The sequence below is a fragment of the Chinchilla lanigera genome, unplaced genomic scaffold (genome assembly GCF_000276665.1).
Source record: "Chinchilla lanigera isolate Chin_1 unplaced genomic scaffold, ChiLan1.0 scaffold00053, whole genome shotgun sequence".
Classification (NCBI taxonomy): domain Eukaryota; kingdom Metazoa; phylum Chordata; class Mammalia; order Rodentia; family Chinchillidae; genus Chinchilla; species Chinchilla lanigera.
In genome coordinates, this window is record NW_004955454.1 from 8,759,545 (window position 1) to 8,774,467 (window position 14,923).

The following is a 14,923-nucleotide window of genomic DNA, read 5'->3' on the forward strand; positions in this document are numbered from 1 at the left end:
TTTTCTACGTAGAGTTTCTTTTTCCCTCTTACATTTCATTGAGCAGTATTTCTTGTAAAATCCTTAAACTGTTCCAGGGGCCTGTATGACCATGTAAGTTGCTTTCATAAAACCAACCTAAATAAAAAGTTTTGAAAAGTATTTTGGACCATCACTATCTAACTATTTTAGCACTCAGAATGTATAATTTTTGTTATAGAGATATGCTAATGCACTATTAACTTAATGTTGACTTTTCTAAATGTGACAATATTATCTTGTAAAAGTAAAAAAACCTCACATTTTATTGTACTCTAACACATTCAAGAACACCTGTTACATAAAATAAACACTTTACTTTTTTTCTCATGAACACAAGAAACAATTCTTTGTATAGCCATTTGGTACAAATCACAAAGCAAGTAAAGTCTTCAAAAATAGTATACATGCAATAAATTTTAAATCAAAAATGTTTATTATAAAAAAGACCTAGAAAATTATTTTTAAAAAAGAAACATGGATTTCATAAGTCTTCAGGTTGTATATAGGCATAGCTATAAACAACATCTCACTTTCATACAAAACTCATTCAATCATATAAAAATAAACACAAATTTACAAGGACTCATCAGCTACACAATTAATTAAAAAGGCACTTGGAAGGGGTGTTGTGTTATTGCAGCTGTCGTATGCATTTAAAATAGTTTAAGTCCATTACTGGATTTCTAAGGATTCTCTCTTGCACGTATTCCCATCTTTACTTAATTTTAGAAAATCATTAAAATTCTTTTAAAAAGTAAGACACGTAACATGTACCAGGAATGTTCAAAGTTAGTCTTTCCCTCTTCTCCCAAGGCACATATTGGCAAAAACAAAACATAACAGAACAAAAAATACTTTTAATACATTCTCTTGTGTTTCATTCTTGTTATTTTTTTTCCCTCGTCTTTAAAAAGACAGTTTAAAGCATTACTGGTAATCCAAAAAAGGCTTTAATTCAAATATGTCAACCTGACACCAGACAAGTAATGAAGTAAACTTGGAATACTTTATAAGGCACCTGAGACAGCATCTGGCAGAGTCTCTTCCATAGGAAATTCTATTACAAACTATTACAAAGCAATACTGTTCTTTTCAGTTGAAATGATTTGGCAACAATGAAAATATCTGCATCCTTTTTTAGTAATAAAAGATGCAATGTGCTTTTTGCTTCATCTTTGAAGAGGAAGGTCCTCGTCTTTTATCCTGTCAATCAAGCTGTCAGTAAATATATAGTAATTTTAAACTTCACATGGAAAGAATCAACTTTAAGTTTAAAGGATTCTGTGCTCTTGTAGCTTTTAGTGTGTGTGTGTGTGTGTGTGTGTGTGTACGTGTGGGTATGCGTGTGCCTATACACATTATTTGGTTGGTAAGCACAAGAGAAAATGCCTTTGGACTTTTATTTGTCATTTGGCGTCGGAGTGAAGAAATGCATTCTGTTTGAGTAAACATTGATTGCATCACTCAGTGTGCTACACAGCAGCCGGATTCCTCATGTTTGTGCAGAAGAGACATTCTGGAGAAGGTTTTGGAGCAGTTTTTGCACTGGTATTTCTTTACATCAGAATGGGTTTGCAGATGCGCCCTCAGGTTTGACCTGTCTGCAAATGCTCTGTTGCAGTGAGGGCAAGAGAAAGGCTTCTCCCCTGGGGGTGGGGGTAGGGGATAAAAAAAAGAGAGAGAGAGAGAAAGAGAAGTTTTAGAAGAAACATAACATCAAATAATTTCATAAATATCATCAACCACATGTCGCCAGAAGCATGAGGGGTACAAAATATGATTAAATTCCCCATAAAAGAGACGAATGAATATCAAGATCTGGCCCTTTAAGATAAATTCCGCATTTTAAAAAAATTAGCCAGAATAGTACGCATGCTGCCAGTCACACAGAAGTAATTCATGTAGTTCTAGGACTTTCACTTGCTAAGGCATTCTGCTTGAGCAGGTGCAGCTAATGCTGAGCACCTCCCAGCGTTCCCCAGTATGTCCCCCTCTCCCTCTCTCTGTACTCTGACTTAGGTCGTAGAAATGCCTTCGCTCCCTGCAGGATGATTCTGTGCTAAGAATAAAAAACTCAGCAGCAAAAGAAAAAAAAAAAAAAGAAGGTAAGGAAACAAAGGCACAAATCAAATTCAATTCCAACTACTCAACTCACGAAGCAGCAGCGGATTTTACAGCCAGAATGTAACTGACCGAAAAACTATAGGAAAAGTCTTCATCTATTTACCAAAACCATTTGATTAGGATAGCAACATGTGTATTTGCTGATTACCGGGGGCAGTTTCAAAGAACACACAATCAAGCACATCTTTCCTGATTTTCTGACTGATCTTTGAGACCAAACCTCCTGAATCTACTTTCCAAAGTCTAAATGCTGTTTGCAGTCATTGGAGCAGAGGTTGTTAACAAGAAATGGAGTACTTTGTGCTTCAGCAAGTTTTTGAGTAGCCAGGAAGTTCCTATCAATGATCGACTATCAGGAAAAACACTATGTCACTACTACTTCTTGCAAACCTGACATCCAGCCCATACCATCATTCCGTAAAACAGCAACATTCTTGTCTACGTTTTTCTCTTACCAGTGTGAGTTCTAATGTGTCCTTGAAGCAGCCAGGGCCTGGAGAACGCCTTGCCACAAATCTTGCAAACACAAGGTAAGGTGTGGGTCCGAATGTGCATCTTCAGGGCGCCCAGGCTCACGTATTCTTTGTCACAGTATTTGCAGCTGAAAGATTTCCTTGACTGGGCATCACAGTGCAGCTGCTTATGCTTGGCTAGCCCAGAAAAAGTTGAATACGTCTTATTGCATAAATTGCACTGAAACTTTTCAGCTTCGATAGCATGGGGGTCTGAAAGCTTGGATTGTAGTCTTTCCTCTTCATCACTAATGGGGCTTTCTGAGCCACTGTGGTCCTTGGATGAGGTGTCAGATGGAGGAGGGGGACTCACTCGCCCCAAGGAGGAAGGGTATCCGGAAAGAGGAGAGAGCCCACTGGGTAGGGGGGAGTGGAATGGAGCTGCCGTCGTCCACATGGTAATGGGGCTGTACGCTCCCGAGCTGAGGATCTCTGGTTTTGGTATGACAGGCACGGGGTAACTCTCATAGAGATATGGGGAAATGATCACTGGGGGAGAGAAAAGGAAAGGAAAGAAGATTAAGGTAAGCATATTAAAAACACACACAATGAGAAAACATTGGGCAGCACACAGGACTTCATAATGAGGAAGATAGACACCCCTAGGAGACGTACATCTGATAAAACATCTGCAGTTATGGTTCTGAACGCACACACACACACTCTGACAGCTGCCTGAGCCGCCCGGCCCCTCCAGCAGGGAGAGAAGCCCACAGCGTCTGTCCCGACCTCGCTAGAGGCCCAAGCAGACATCATCTGCAAACACACAGAAAAGTTGTTCCCATTTTATGCACGGGCTATTTACATGTGTTGTGACCGCCGGTACAACGACGAGGGTAAATCAGACTGGAAAAGGCACCTTATTCCACGGGGGAAAAATTCACCATTTAGTATGCGGCTGCTCACCTTCCACGTATTCATTATACGTGTATAAACAAGCCTCGGAAAGCCAGGCTGCACGAGCTGAATGAGGTTTTCCCAGCCAGTTAACAGCTCCAAAAGTTTTGAATTAAAACCTACCCCAGATGATCCACAGAACAGAAACTCTCTTTCAGGCCCGTGCTAGAAAGGCGAGCAGTTCAGTCCAGTGCGCCCCGGCAGCAGGAGAGGAAGAGACCCCCGCCGAGTCAGATGCACAGATTTGCCCTCTAGAGTGGCAGATACACTTGCAATTTTCTCCTTACCTGTGTGGGTGTCCAGTTCGCTGTAGTTGGGCTTTTTGGAGGCGTTGAAATGTTTCTTGACCAGGAAGGAGCGCGGCATGGTGCCGGCGGCGCGGGCGGGCGCGGATAACGGTCCGGGGGAGGACGCGGCCGGGCCCTAGAGCATCGCGGCCGGCCGGGCAGGCGAGGGCCGCTCAGGTGCGGCAGGGACGGCCGGCGCCTCTGAAGTCGCCCCGCTCCTTTAGCAACTGAGGCCGCTCGGGCTGGGAGGGGTTTTTTTCCTCTCTTTTGCCCGAAGCATCCAATCACAGCGGAGAGGTTCAGATTTCAGCTCCTCCCTCCGGGACAGCTGTGAACCGGGGAAGAAGCTGTTGTCAGACTAAATTATCCTGCTTCAAAAATGGGCTGTTTCGGGGGCATTTCGGTGGAGAGAAAAATAAGCGTTTAAGTATTTTCGAGGGAGGTCACTGCACGGAGCCGGGCCGGAGCTTCGCGCCCCCCGCGGCCTGGACGGCTGGCAGGGCCGATCTGGCCGCGCCTGGCTCGCAGATGTGCACCCGCGCCCGCGGAGGGCTGAGCGCCCCGGGGAGGGCAGGGCCGCGGACCCAGGTCGGCCGCGGTGTCGGCGGGGGCCGGTGTTTGCAAGCCGCTTGGGTGAGGCTTGATTTGCACTCGGACCCAGCCGTGAGCCCGGACGCGGGGCGCACAGGCGCCCTCCAGGGGGAGCAGGGGGCGCAGAGCCGCCGAGGGGTCCCGGCCCGCACGCCCGCAGGCGGCGCGTCCTCGTGGAAATTAAGTAATCTTCTGCCCGAATTAGCCATGGTGGCTTGAAAGAAATGCCTCGCAGCCGGTGAAAGACCTGCTTATCCGAGGAATGGGAAAACCGCAGAGATACAAAAGGAGGCTGGCGGGGGAACAGCGGGCGAACTGTCACTCGAGCGGTGGGGCGTTTTCCTACGGGCGCTTTCAACAGGGGTTCTTGTCCTCTCGTGTGGCACGGTGTATTTTAATAAAAATTATGCCCTCAGATACATGATGTCTTTTTAATACTTGTCCGCTTTCGGTTGGTGTCTTCTTTTTAGTACGAAGTTATCAAAACCCCTCCCACCTTCTGCCCGTTTCCTGTACTGCGTTTAAAAAAAGCTCTTTACACACAAACGTACTGGTTGGTTACAGTTGCAAGAAGACAACCCCGGTAACCAGCAAAAGCGCTTTAATTTCGTATATAGGTTGAACTCTAAAAATCCTGAGAAGAGGTTCATCTTAAAACTAAGATTTGCAAGCACCTCTATCCCTTATCGCAGTCTCCTCCACCTCTTTCTGAAAGAAAAGGGAAAGAGCAAATTAGCGCGAAGGCCACCCTCCCTTTATTTCTAACATATGCTGGAGAAAAGAGAAAAGGAAAATAGCAGAGGTGGTGTCAGGACTTGTAAAAGAAAAGTGCATTGTCAGACTGCATAACTTCTTAAGCTTGGGACGAGGAAACAAGTATGCCTGTATTGGGGCGGGAGGGGTCTTGGAAGACTTCCTGAGCTAATTTCAATGGTCTCGCTTTTTCCTTCCAGCAGTCCCTGATTTAAATGTTAGACAGAGGAAGGAATGTAGAAGAATCCTTATGTTAAAGGAACTGTATCTGGAGGAGACAGGAAAATATGAATACACATTAGGCTTCTTCACAGACTCTAACCTGGAATATAATCACAGCCAGGGTTACATTTTGTGAGACTTTGCTCAGACTTAGGCACCTGTTTATTAGAAATGGAGACCTCCTTACCTCCTCTGTCATTTCCTGCAAACACACATTTTATTAGAGATATGATATAGCTGGGAGCACACAAATTGCCATGGACATTAATTTGCCTCTTTCATTCTATGCAGTTTACTCAAATAGAGGGGAATGCTTTGATATATGTGCTTGCTGGTAGTTATAATACACAAGAAGACCTGCTAAAATACGTGTTTTTGCAGTTCGTTTTTTAAAAAGCTTAGCAATAATTCACTAAGCTTGAATAAAAATCCTTGTACTTGGCCCCCAGAGACATAACCCAGCTGAGGCCCCTCCAGAGGTACCCAGAGTGGGGGGAAAGACCCCACAAGTCAGAGTCAGGAAATGTTGCCCACTTGCTACAAGGCGCAGAGGGTGCTCAGGACCGAGCGTGTGGCATGCCATCACACCCATGCGCGTGCTAACTTGTCACCTGTGTGAGGTCTGCCCTGCTGTCAGAGGAGGGAGAGTCCGCGTGTTGATATCCTGAGTCAGACTACACCGGTGCTTGGCTCAGACACCTTGGAGGGCACTTGGCTCCGGAACATTGCGGTAAAAACTCAAGGAAGAAAGTCCAGGGCACACCCAAAGGCCAGCTGTGAAGACTCTGCTAGGACAAGACAGGTTTCCTCTCCTGCCAGTCAGAGGCCCCTGTGGAGGAGCTGGCTTTGGTCACTGACTGCAAGATTCTCTGTGGCCCAGGGGCAGAAATCTTCGCCCAGGCAACAACATGAGATTTTTCAGTGTTTCATTTTGGAGTCAAATGAAAGACAATCCATGATTGAGAAAAAGAAAAGAATAAATTTAACCCAAGTGTGTTTCGCTAACACAAAGAATCAGTTCTAAGTTGGTGAGGAACTGATGTTACACAATTAGGCACGAGGGAATGGTTATGTATAAAAGAGGAGGTACTGATGTTGCTAGACACACCCCAGGCAGAATGAAGCTGGGGGGCACAGGCCGTGTAAAATAGGGAAGGCCCAGGCTCCAACCAGATGGATGCGATGTAGGAAAACCTGAAAAACTTCATGACTTTTTATAGCGGGGCTTAAAAACACTCCCCAGGCTGAAGATCCCCTGGTGCATACTTACCAGCACTGTCTTCTGTGGAATAGATCCTATATACTGCCTGAGACCCTAGAAGTTTAATTCCCATGATGTGATTTGATGTAGCATCTCTCATTTCTCCTGTATACTGAAAAAGTGGACCAACATAACTTTGGGAAATACTACAAATTAAAGGTATGGGACTTTCCTCATAGGTTTTGTGGACCCTTAGGTTTTCTTCTGGACCGTCTTCTTCTTCTCTTTTTTTTCAGAAAGATGCATTCTTGCCCTGCCACAGAGGGAAATACATTAGATTTGTGAGCTCTTGGAATGCACCATGGATTCATTTACTTTGCACAGAGATTTAGGCACCTTTAGGTATTTCAGATGTGTTAAGAACAGATTGAGTACTGACTGCCATGTGTAAGATGTGGAGTCCATCAGCACTAGGAGAAGTTGCTGGGACTGGGGAGGGGCAGAAAGTGCTATCTGCTACTCTGATCTGCCTCCTGAATGATCCTCCCCTATTCCTAACTTCAGCGGTGACACAATTATCCCTGGGAGATAGGTGGAGGGGTTCACTCCCTTGAATGATATGAAGTAATAAAATGCCGTTTGGTTTGGCTGTGAGATCTGGAGCATATTATAATATATTACTAATTTTAAAAGCTGTTTAGATAAGAACAAAGGTCATTACAGTAACTGACGTTTGAATGACAAAGAGATGATGCCATTCTGTGGTTTTGTACATGTACATTTCTGTATGATTATACTGATATATATTTATATTCCTAAATTGAAATTTAACCGAGCCTCGGGTTAAAGCAAACCATCCCCTAAAGTAATAGAAATAAATATTTCCTTTCAGTCCCAGTGCTCCTCTATTTGCAAATTATGCCTAATATTTGTCTATCGTTTCTTTCGGAATGATTAGAGACAAATTATTTTCTAATAAAAAAAGGGAAATTTATAAGAGTGTATATTCTGAACTTCATGAGAAGAGTCTCTTTTCTCTGAAGTTGTAGATGGAACTTACACATTCAGCATACTTAAGTAAGTACTCAAAAATGCCAACAGAGCCAAGTTTGCACATGTGGGTGTATAAACCTGTGCAAATTGAGGTGAAAGCGAGTAGTAATCAAAATAATGCCAGTGTGTGCTCTGCTGTTTAGGAATTTCTATTATTTCCTGTGTGTTTTCACCAGGCCAGTAGACGCTAGTTTCACAAGTCTGTCTGGAATTAAGGTTGATATTCTTTGCTCAGTTAGTGCCATCAAGTATGACTAGTAAATATTTAAGATCTCTTCAAAAGAGAGCTTTATCTAACTTGAGAATAGCATTTTAATAAGATCTATTTTTGTTTAAAAAAAAAAAAGATCTGTCTTCTGCCAAATCACTTGTATTTGGAAACTGGTTCCTAGTTATGTTATTACAATCTCATCTCACTTTGTGTGGATATAATATGGTTAGTGCATACTGCACCATCAAAGATGTCTATCTTTTCAATATTCTGTTTGTACTTTGTGGAAAGTAGTGATGATCTTATCTGGAAGATGAGTAAGAAAGACTGAAAAAATAGAATTTATCTTTTTTTACACAACCGTTCATGGATATGTGGTTGCAAAGAGACACCTATTGGTCAACTTGGGGAGGCTCACCGCTTCGTTTTTCTTTCTTTTCTTTGCCAGAACTTTTTAACAAGGTCTGCCATCTAGTGGAAAATGGATTGACTTGACTAGACCTTAAACATTAACCTGACAATTTTCAGATGAGCATTGTATGAAACTGTTTGCATCTATTAATTTATTCTTAATTCACAACACAGCACTGGGCTGATAGGAATATTTATTACAGTTATACAACAAATCATGTCCAGTTTATAAAATAGATGGGTATGGTGCTCTTCGCTCTGAATAGCTCAGAAGAAGGAAGTAGAAACAGGTGTTCGTGCTGAAAACTGAGCGATCCACTAGAGTGACTGGTTCCTAGTATTCAGGTTTATTCATACTTTATTATTCATCTCTACAAGGTAGAGATGTTCTAAGGACAGGGAACCTAGCCCTAGGCCACCTTCTCAGGGGCACTTGGAATGAGGGTGATGGAGCCAGGTCTTTTACTCTGCTTACCTCCAAGTGTTACACACTTCACTGCCGGGCTCTGCTGCATGCTGTGGTTTACTTGTGAGGTGAAGACACTCAGGATTCATCAGTTCATGGAGTTATGGGTAATGCTGAGAACTGTCACTCTTTTTTTATTTTGAAAATAAAAGGAGGAAAACATTAACAGACAGTCAGCCTTTTACAAAATAGCAAAAGAACAGTACAGACAATACAGAGTTACAAACAAAGTGGTAGGAAATGAACAAAGCTTGCTGTATTACATATTTTTATCTTCAAAGTGGTTTCTCATGAAAACAGATAGAGACATGCAATATTGATCAATCAAGGACTCAATGACAGTTTCTTTCAGCAAAGACATAGAAGACAGTAGAACAACTATGTTAACTATCCTGTATATACATACATACAAAATTTCTCCTTCTATCCCTTCTCTTTTCCCACATCCCAGTTGCCCTTTACCCTTGAGTGTTTTCCTATCATTTCACAATGTCTATCATACCTCCTAGTTTAAATTAACTGTTTCAGGTTTTACACTAGTGAGACAATGTGCTTCAACATGCAGGTCTGATTTATTTCACTTATGAGTATGGTCTGTAGTTGTGACTATTTACCTGTAAGGGCCTCGAGTTTACCTTTATAGCTGAGTAATATTCCATTATATAAAAGCACCACAATTTTCTTATCCAATCCTCGGTGGATGGACATTTGGGTTGCTTCCACAGTTTAGCAATTACAAATTGTGCTGCTATGAACATAGGTGCACATATATCGCTGTGATATGATGTTTTTAGATCTTCTAGGAAAATACCCAGAAGGGGAATAGCTGGGTTGAATGGGACCTCCAGATCTAGTTTTCTGAGGAATCTCCAAACTGATTTCCACAGTGGTTTCACCAGTCTGCATTCCCACCAGCAGTGGAGAAGGCATTTGTTATTGGTTGATTTCTTAATGCTAGTCATTCTTACTGGGGTAAGGTGTAATCTCAATGTTGTTTTAATTTGCATTTCTCAAATGACTAATGATGTTGAACATTTACTCCTGTATTTATTTGCCATTTGTATTTCATGATTTGAGGAGTCTGTATTCATCTCAGCTGCCCATTTTTGGACTGGGTCTTTGAATTTGGGGGGGCTGATATTTTTAAATTCTTTATATGAGAACTGTCACTCTTGAATGACAGTTCCTGTCATTAATATGAGCTGGCCACAATGTCAAGCACCTCACATGCATTATTTTAATGCGTCCCTTAAAACTAGTTCTAGACCTGAAAGATTAATATTATCCCTATGTACAAATGAAGAAATGAAGACACAAATAAATTCAATATCCTGGCTAAATCACACTGTTAGTAAAGAATGAGTAGGGGTAGTGTTTGAATCTAGTTGGATATGAGATCAAATCTTATGTATTTCACTACTTTTTGAAGTATAACAGGTCCTGGATTATATGTAACACTTGACCTGTTGGAAAATTTGCTTTCCTACTTTCTCTTTCCCTTTCTCTATCAAATTCAGAGAGCTCTTATATGTAGAGTTTCTAATCTGTCACTAGCACTCTCGCCTCTCCCTCTATCCTTTCACCTTTCTTGAGTGACTATGAATGCTTGATTTCAGACTGGAGGCCCCTTGCCTCCAGTTGCTGGGTGTGGGCTCTTAACAACTTATGGAATACCATCTGTTATGGTTTGTGCCTGCATGTCCCCACAAATCCTCACACAGTCATGGGGCAGCTTCTAGATCTTTGATTGATCCATAGTCCAATGCTGGGATTACGGGTGTAAGTGCTACACCTGCCCCAGGGGAGGGAAGTTTGCATACAGTGCAAGGGAGCGCAGGAGCCTTACTCTCTGCCTCTCCTCCCCTTTTTGCTCTTGTTGCTTTTGCTGTCTTCCACTGCCAGGAACTGTTGTCCTCTGCTGTGTATCACTCTGCCTTGGAGCCAGTCAAGTAGGGACCAAAACCTCCACAAGCTGTGAGCTAAATAAACCTTTCCTTCCTTAATTTTGGGTGTCAGGTATTTGGTCTCAGCACTGAGAAAAGTAACCAAGACACCATCCTAAGGGCTTATTAAATGCCTACCTTTGTCTTTTGGACTGTCAAATAAAGCTGATCATTCTTATTCTGTCAACTATCATATTTTTTAAAAATTATATGATAACACATTACTTTTGTACATATCAGCATTATACAGGGAAAAATAAAGAAGTAGTGTTTCCTGAAATAATGGAGGAAATCTTTAAACTGATCGGCTCTCCCTCTTTCTCTATCATGAGCTTGTGTGCACATGCGAGTGTGTGGTGGGCAAGAGTGCCTGCCTTGCTCCCAGCCTAGCCTCTGCTGGTTCACCTAGGAGTGGGCATGTTTGGAGCTTGTTGAGTAGGTTGATCTGAACCATTTACAAGAAAGACTGAGGCACCTCCTGGGGTGGATGTACTCAGAAATAAGAGAACTGGAATCCGGGTCCACCAAGTTTGATCTTTCAACAAGCCTTCAGTTGCCAGAGAGGAGCATTTACTCTGAGCAAACCACAGTGCCTGCCACTCCAATGTCTGGGGTGGCCCAGAACCCCAAATTCTATGGAGGATCTGGCATGGATTCCTGTCAGTTAACTTGAAACATGGATTTCCTGAAATGTTAGTCATCAAGAGATAGGCAACTGTGCTCTGGAACCTCAGAGGCAGAAATGACTGAGGGAATGAGTTATAAGAGTGCTTCTCACATCCTACAGCAGGGATACTGCAGGGAGCCCCTACTAGCTTTAGTGCTGAGTATGCCAACCTGTATTGGGAGTGCTCAAGGAGTAGTGCTATGGCTCTAGACTGAATGTTTGTATCCCTTGTCCCCAAATGCACATGTTGAAACCTAGAACTGTACGTGGTTAGGTTAGGAACTGAAGCTTTTGGTATGTGATTAGATCACGAAGGTGCTACGGTTTCTGTCTGGATGTTCACCCAAGAACTCATGAAGTCAGGGGGGTGGGCTTCTAGAGTTTGTGATTGATTTATGGTGCCATGCTGGGATTAAGGAGGTGAGTGCTACACCTACCTTAGAGTGGGTAGCCTGCACACAGTATGAGGGAGGGAAAGAGGCTTGTTTCTCTCTCCTTCCTGTCCTGTTGCTTTTGCTGTCTTCTGCTTCCATGAACTGTTGCCCCTCTGCCATGTGCCACTCTGCCTTGGAGCCAGCCAACTATAGACTGAAACCTCTACAAACTGTTAGGTAAATAAACCTTTCCTCCTTTAACTTTGGGTGTTGGATATTTTGTCTCAGCAATGAGAATAAAACAACTAAGACAAAATTTGGTGTCAGGAATGGGGTGGAAAAGGTTTTCACCCATATTTCAAAAGGTCTAGGCAGCTAGGAAGTGTGCCCCTGAGATGGCAGTTTGTGAAGCTGTGAGTGTTAAACAAAAGGTACAGTGGAGACCCCAAAAGTTTAAAAAAGCCAAAAAATGTGGATTGTCTAAGGAAAACTGCAAGGAGGGAGCAGATGGGGCCCAAGAGAGAAGCCATGGGAGCTACAACCACCAGTAGTGCCACAAGGCAGAGCCACCCAAGCCCTTTGGAGCTCACATTGTGCCACAGATTGCTTTGGGTGCTGCACATAAAACTATAGGATGTAATGTTTTCCCTGCTCAATTTTTGACTTGTTTTGGTCCCATTCCTTTGTTTCTCCATTTGTAACTTTTGGAATGGAAATGTCTATCTTGTGCCATTAAATACTGGAAGTGTTTAACTTTTTCTTCATTTTTAGAGAGGCTCACAGCTAAGAGTTTGCTTAAATCTCACAGGAGACTGGAACTTGGACTTTTCAAGAATGCTGAAACTGTTAGGACTTGGACAGCACTTAGAGATGGATTAAATGCCTTTTACGTAAAGAAATATACATGGTTCTTTGGGAGTTCAGGGGTGAAATGCTGTGGTTTGTGTCTGGATGTCTCCCCAAAGTTTCATGTAGTCATGGGGATGGGCTTCTAGAGTTTGTGATTGAGTCATGGTCCAAAGCTGGGATTAAGGGTGTGAGTGCTGCACCCACCCTAGGGAGGGTAGCCTGAATACAATATAAGGGACCGAAAGATGTTTGTCTCTCTCTCTCTCCTCTCCTCTCCTGTTGCTTTTGTTGCCTTCCACCTCTATGAATGGTTGCTCCTCTGCATGTGCCACCCTGCCTCGGGGCCAGCCAACTATGGATTGAAATCACTACAAACAATGAGCTAAATAAACCTTTCCCCCTTTAAATTTGGGTGTTAGGTATTTTCTCTTGCCAATGAGAGAAGATTAACTAAGACAGAACATGGCATCCTTATAAGATTCTCTGTACATTTTTCCAAGTGAGAACACAGCAAAAGACAGCCTATGAACCAGGAAGCCTCCAACCCTGTGGTGCATTCTTTTAATATTCAGAGCAGCTTCAGACAGCTGCCCACTGAGAAATGAGTCTTTAAATCTTTGTACTTAGTAGAGTGAGCAGCGGTGCCCTGTAGGACAGGAGAAACAGAGGTGTCTGAATGACAGGCTGTTGGAGAGAGAGACAAGGAGAGACAGAGAGGCAGAGAGAGAGAGAGGGACAGAGAGAGAGGCACAGAGAGAGGCTGAATGTTCCATAGGAGAATGGAATACTCACCCTGAGACCATGAAGGACAGTTCAGTGTAACTCACAGAATGATGTGCAGACCCTGAATCTATGGGAAGGGATATGTACACGTCCCCTGCTTGTTGAAACAGGGCAGAATGAGGACTGGCAGCAAGCTGATCTGAGTGTGTTGAGACCACTGCTCATGTAGGTTCCTGATCAGAAGAGCTCTACTTGTAACCCTGCCGCTTTCTCAGACTGCAGTCCAAACCATCAATAAATTTACAACAAAGATATTACACTCAAAATCTTTTAAGGCAGCAAACTGCAAAAAGTCCCAAGACAAAGTCTAAATTCTGCAGTGTTCCTGGTGTTCTCCTTATGTTGGACCTTGACTGTGAACTTGGGAAGCTGTTTTTCTAAGGCATGCTTCAGTTAGGTTTGTCTGAGTGCTAGCTTTGCAAGACAGTCCCAGGTAGCCACGAGCCCTGTGTTACTCCTTGCTATTTCACAGACACTGGACATTAGTAGCCCATCAAACATGGTTATACTCTTTGCTAACCAAACCCCCAGAGAAAATATGGGCAGAAGATTATGACTATTTTGATTTACCATTGATGAACTTTCTTGCTGAGATAGAAACATTTGGTATGCTGCAATATCTCGAAGTAGACCTTTCCTTAAGCCTCTTCTAAATAGCACCTACCAAAAAAACTATACACACTTCCTTTATAGAATGATTTCTTTGTCAAAGTACTTTCTGGCTTGCATTTAAAAAATGAAAGTCTTGCCTTAAAACCAGAATAACCTCGGGGAGAAATCTTGTGTTCATTTGTTCCGTTTGAACTTCACTGCCCGTCCTGGCATTTAAACCTTCTGCTGTCACTGAGGGACGCACACCTGTTCATAAGCGAGATGACAGTTTTTCATTCGTGGACACAGAGTGTTAAAGTCTAACTTGGAAGTTGTGAATGTCACTCTTGACAGCAGAGGGAATGACTAGCTGACTGCAGAGGAGCAGCGCTGGCTAATCGCTTTATCACTGTGTCTTCCCACGCAGGGACAACTTCCTTTGCTCTCCAGCACAGCGCTGACACTCTGAACCCTTGAGGGCCTGGAGACCATCGCTGCACTGTCAGACAGAAGGCCAAGACTCTGTGAAATCATGTTGGGGTGATTACGGAAGAAAGCAAAAGATATCAGAATAGCCCAGAACCTTCCAACTCTCTGGAATCTGTGCAATTACATGGATGATGAGTGAGCGATGGTCCACAGCCAGGGATTACATTTCAGAAAACTGGAAGGGGAACCTGAGTCTTAGGAGGAAACTGAAACGGAATGAATTCACGGGACAGAAGAGTGAGGAAAGATCTCAGCTCTCTATAGTGCAAAGCTTTCCCTTTCTGTTTTGCTTTCTTTCCCTCCTCCTCCTCTTTCTCCTTTTATCCCCTTCTCCCTCCCCTCTTGTTCTTCTTTTGCCTCCTGGCTGGGGTGAGCAAGAAGCTTTCCTAAGGGTGCAAACTACTGTAGCATCAGAGAGGGGATGATCAGAAATGTGGTGGCTTCAAGTGCAAGGCTCAAGCAGGTGGCCTCTGGAGTG

The 14,923-nt window shown here is 43.2% G+C and overlaps 1 protein-coding gene across 1 annotated transcript; it reads right to left on the bottom strand.

Moving 5' to 3' along the window:
• Positions 1 to 315: 315 nt before the first annotated feature.
• On the bottom strand, positions 316 to 4,059 carry Snai2 (snail family zinc finger 2). Its single transcript, XM_005396046.2, has 3 exons — positions 3,842 to 4,059; positions 2,601 to 3,146; positions 316 to 1,667 (listed from the first exon to the last, which is right to left on the bottom strand). Exons 1-3 carry the CDS (start codon positions 3,918 to 3,920, stop codon positions 1,486 to 1,488), a joined length of 807 nt encoding a protein of 268 aa, XP_005396103.1. The 5' UTR covers positions 3,921 to 4,059; the 3' UTR covers positions 316 to 1,485.
• Positions 4,060 to 14,923: the final 10,864 nt, after the last annotated feature.

Excerpts from the sequence above, each read along its gene's own strand:
- Snai2 (XM_005396046.2), bottom strand. The coding sequence starts at position 3,920 with ATGCCGCGCTCCTTCCTGGTCAAGAAACATTTCAACGCCTCCAAAAAG. Across the intron at positions 3,147-3,841 it reads CGAACTGGACACCCACACAG|TGATCATTTCCCCATATCTC; the intron begins GTAAGGAGAAAA and ends TCTCTCCCCCAG. Across the intron at positions 1,668-2,600 it reads ACACATTAGAACTCACACTG|GGGAGAAGCCTTTCTCTTGC; the intron begins GTAAGAGAAAAA and ends CCCCACCCCCAG.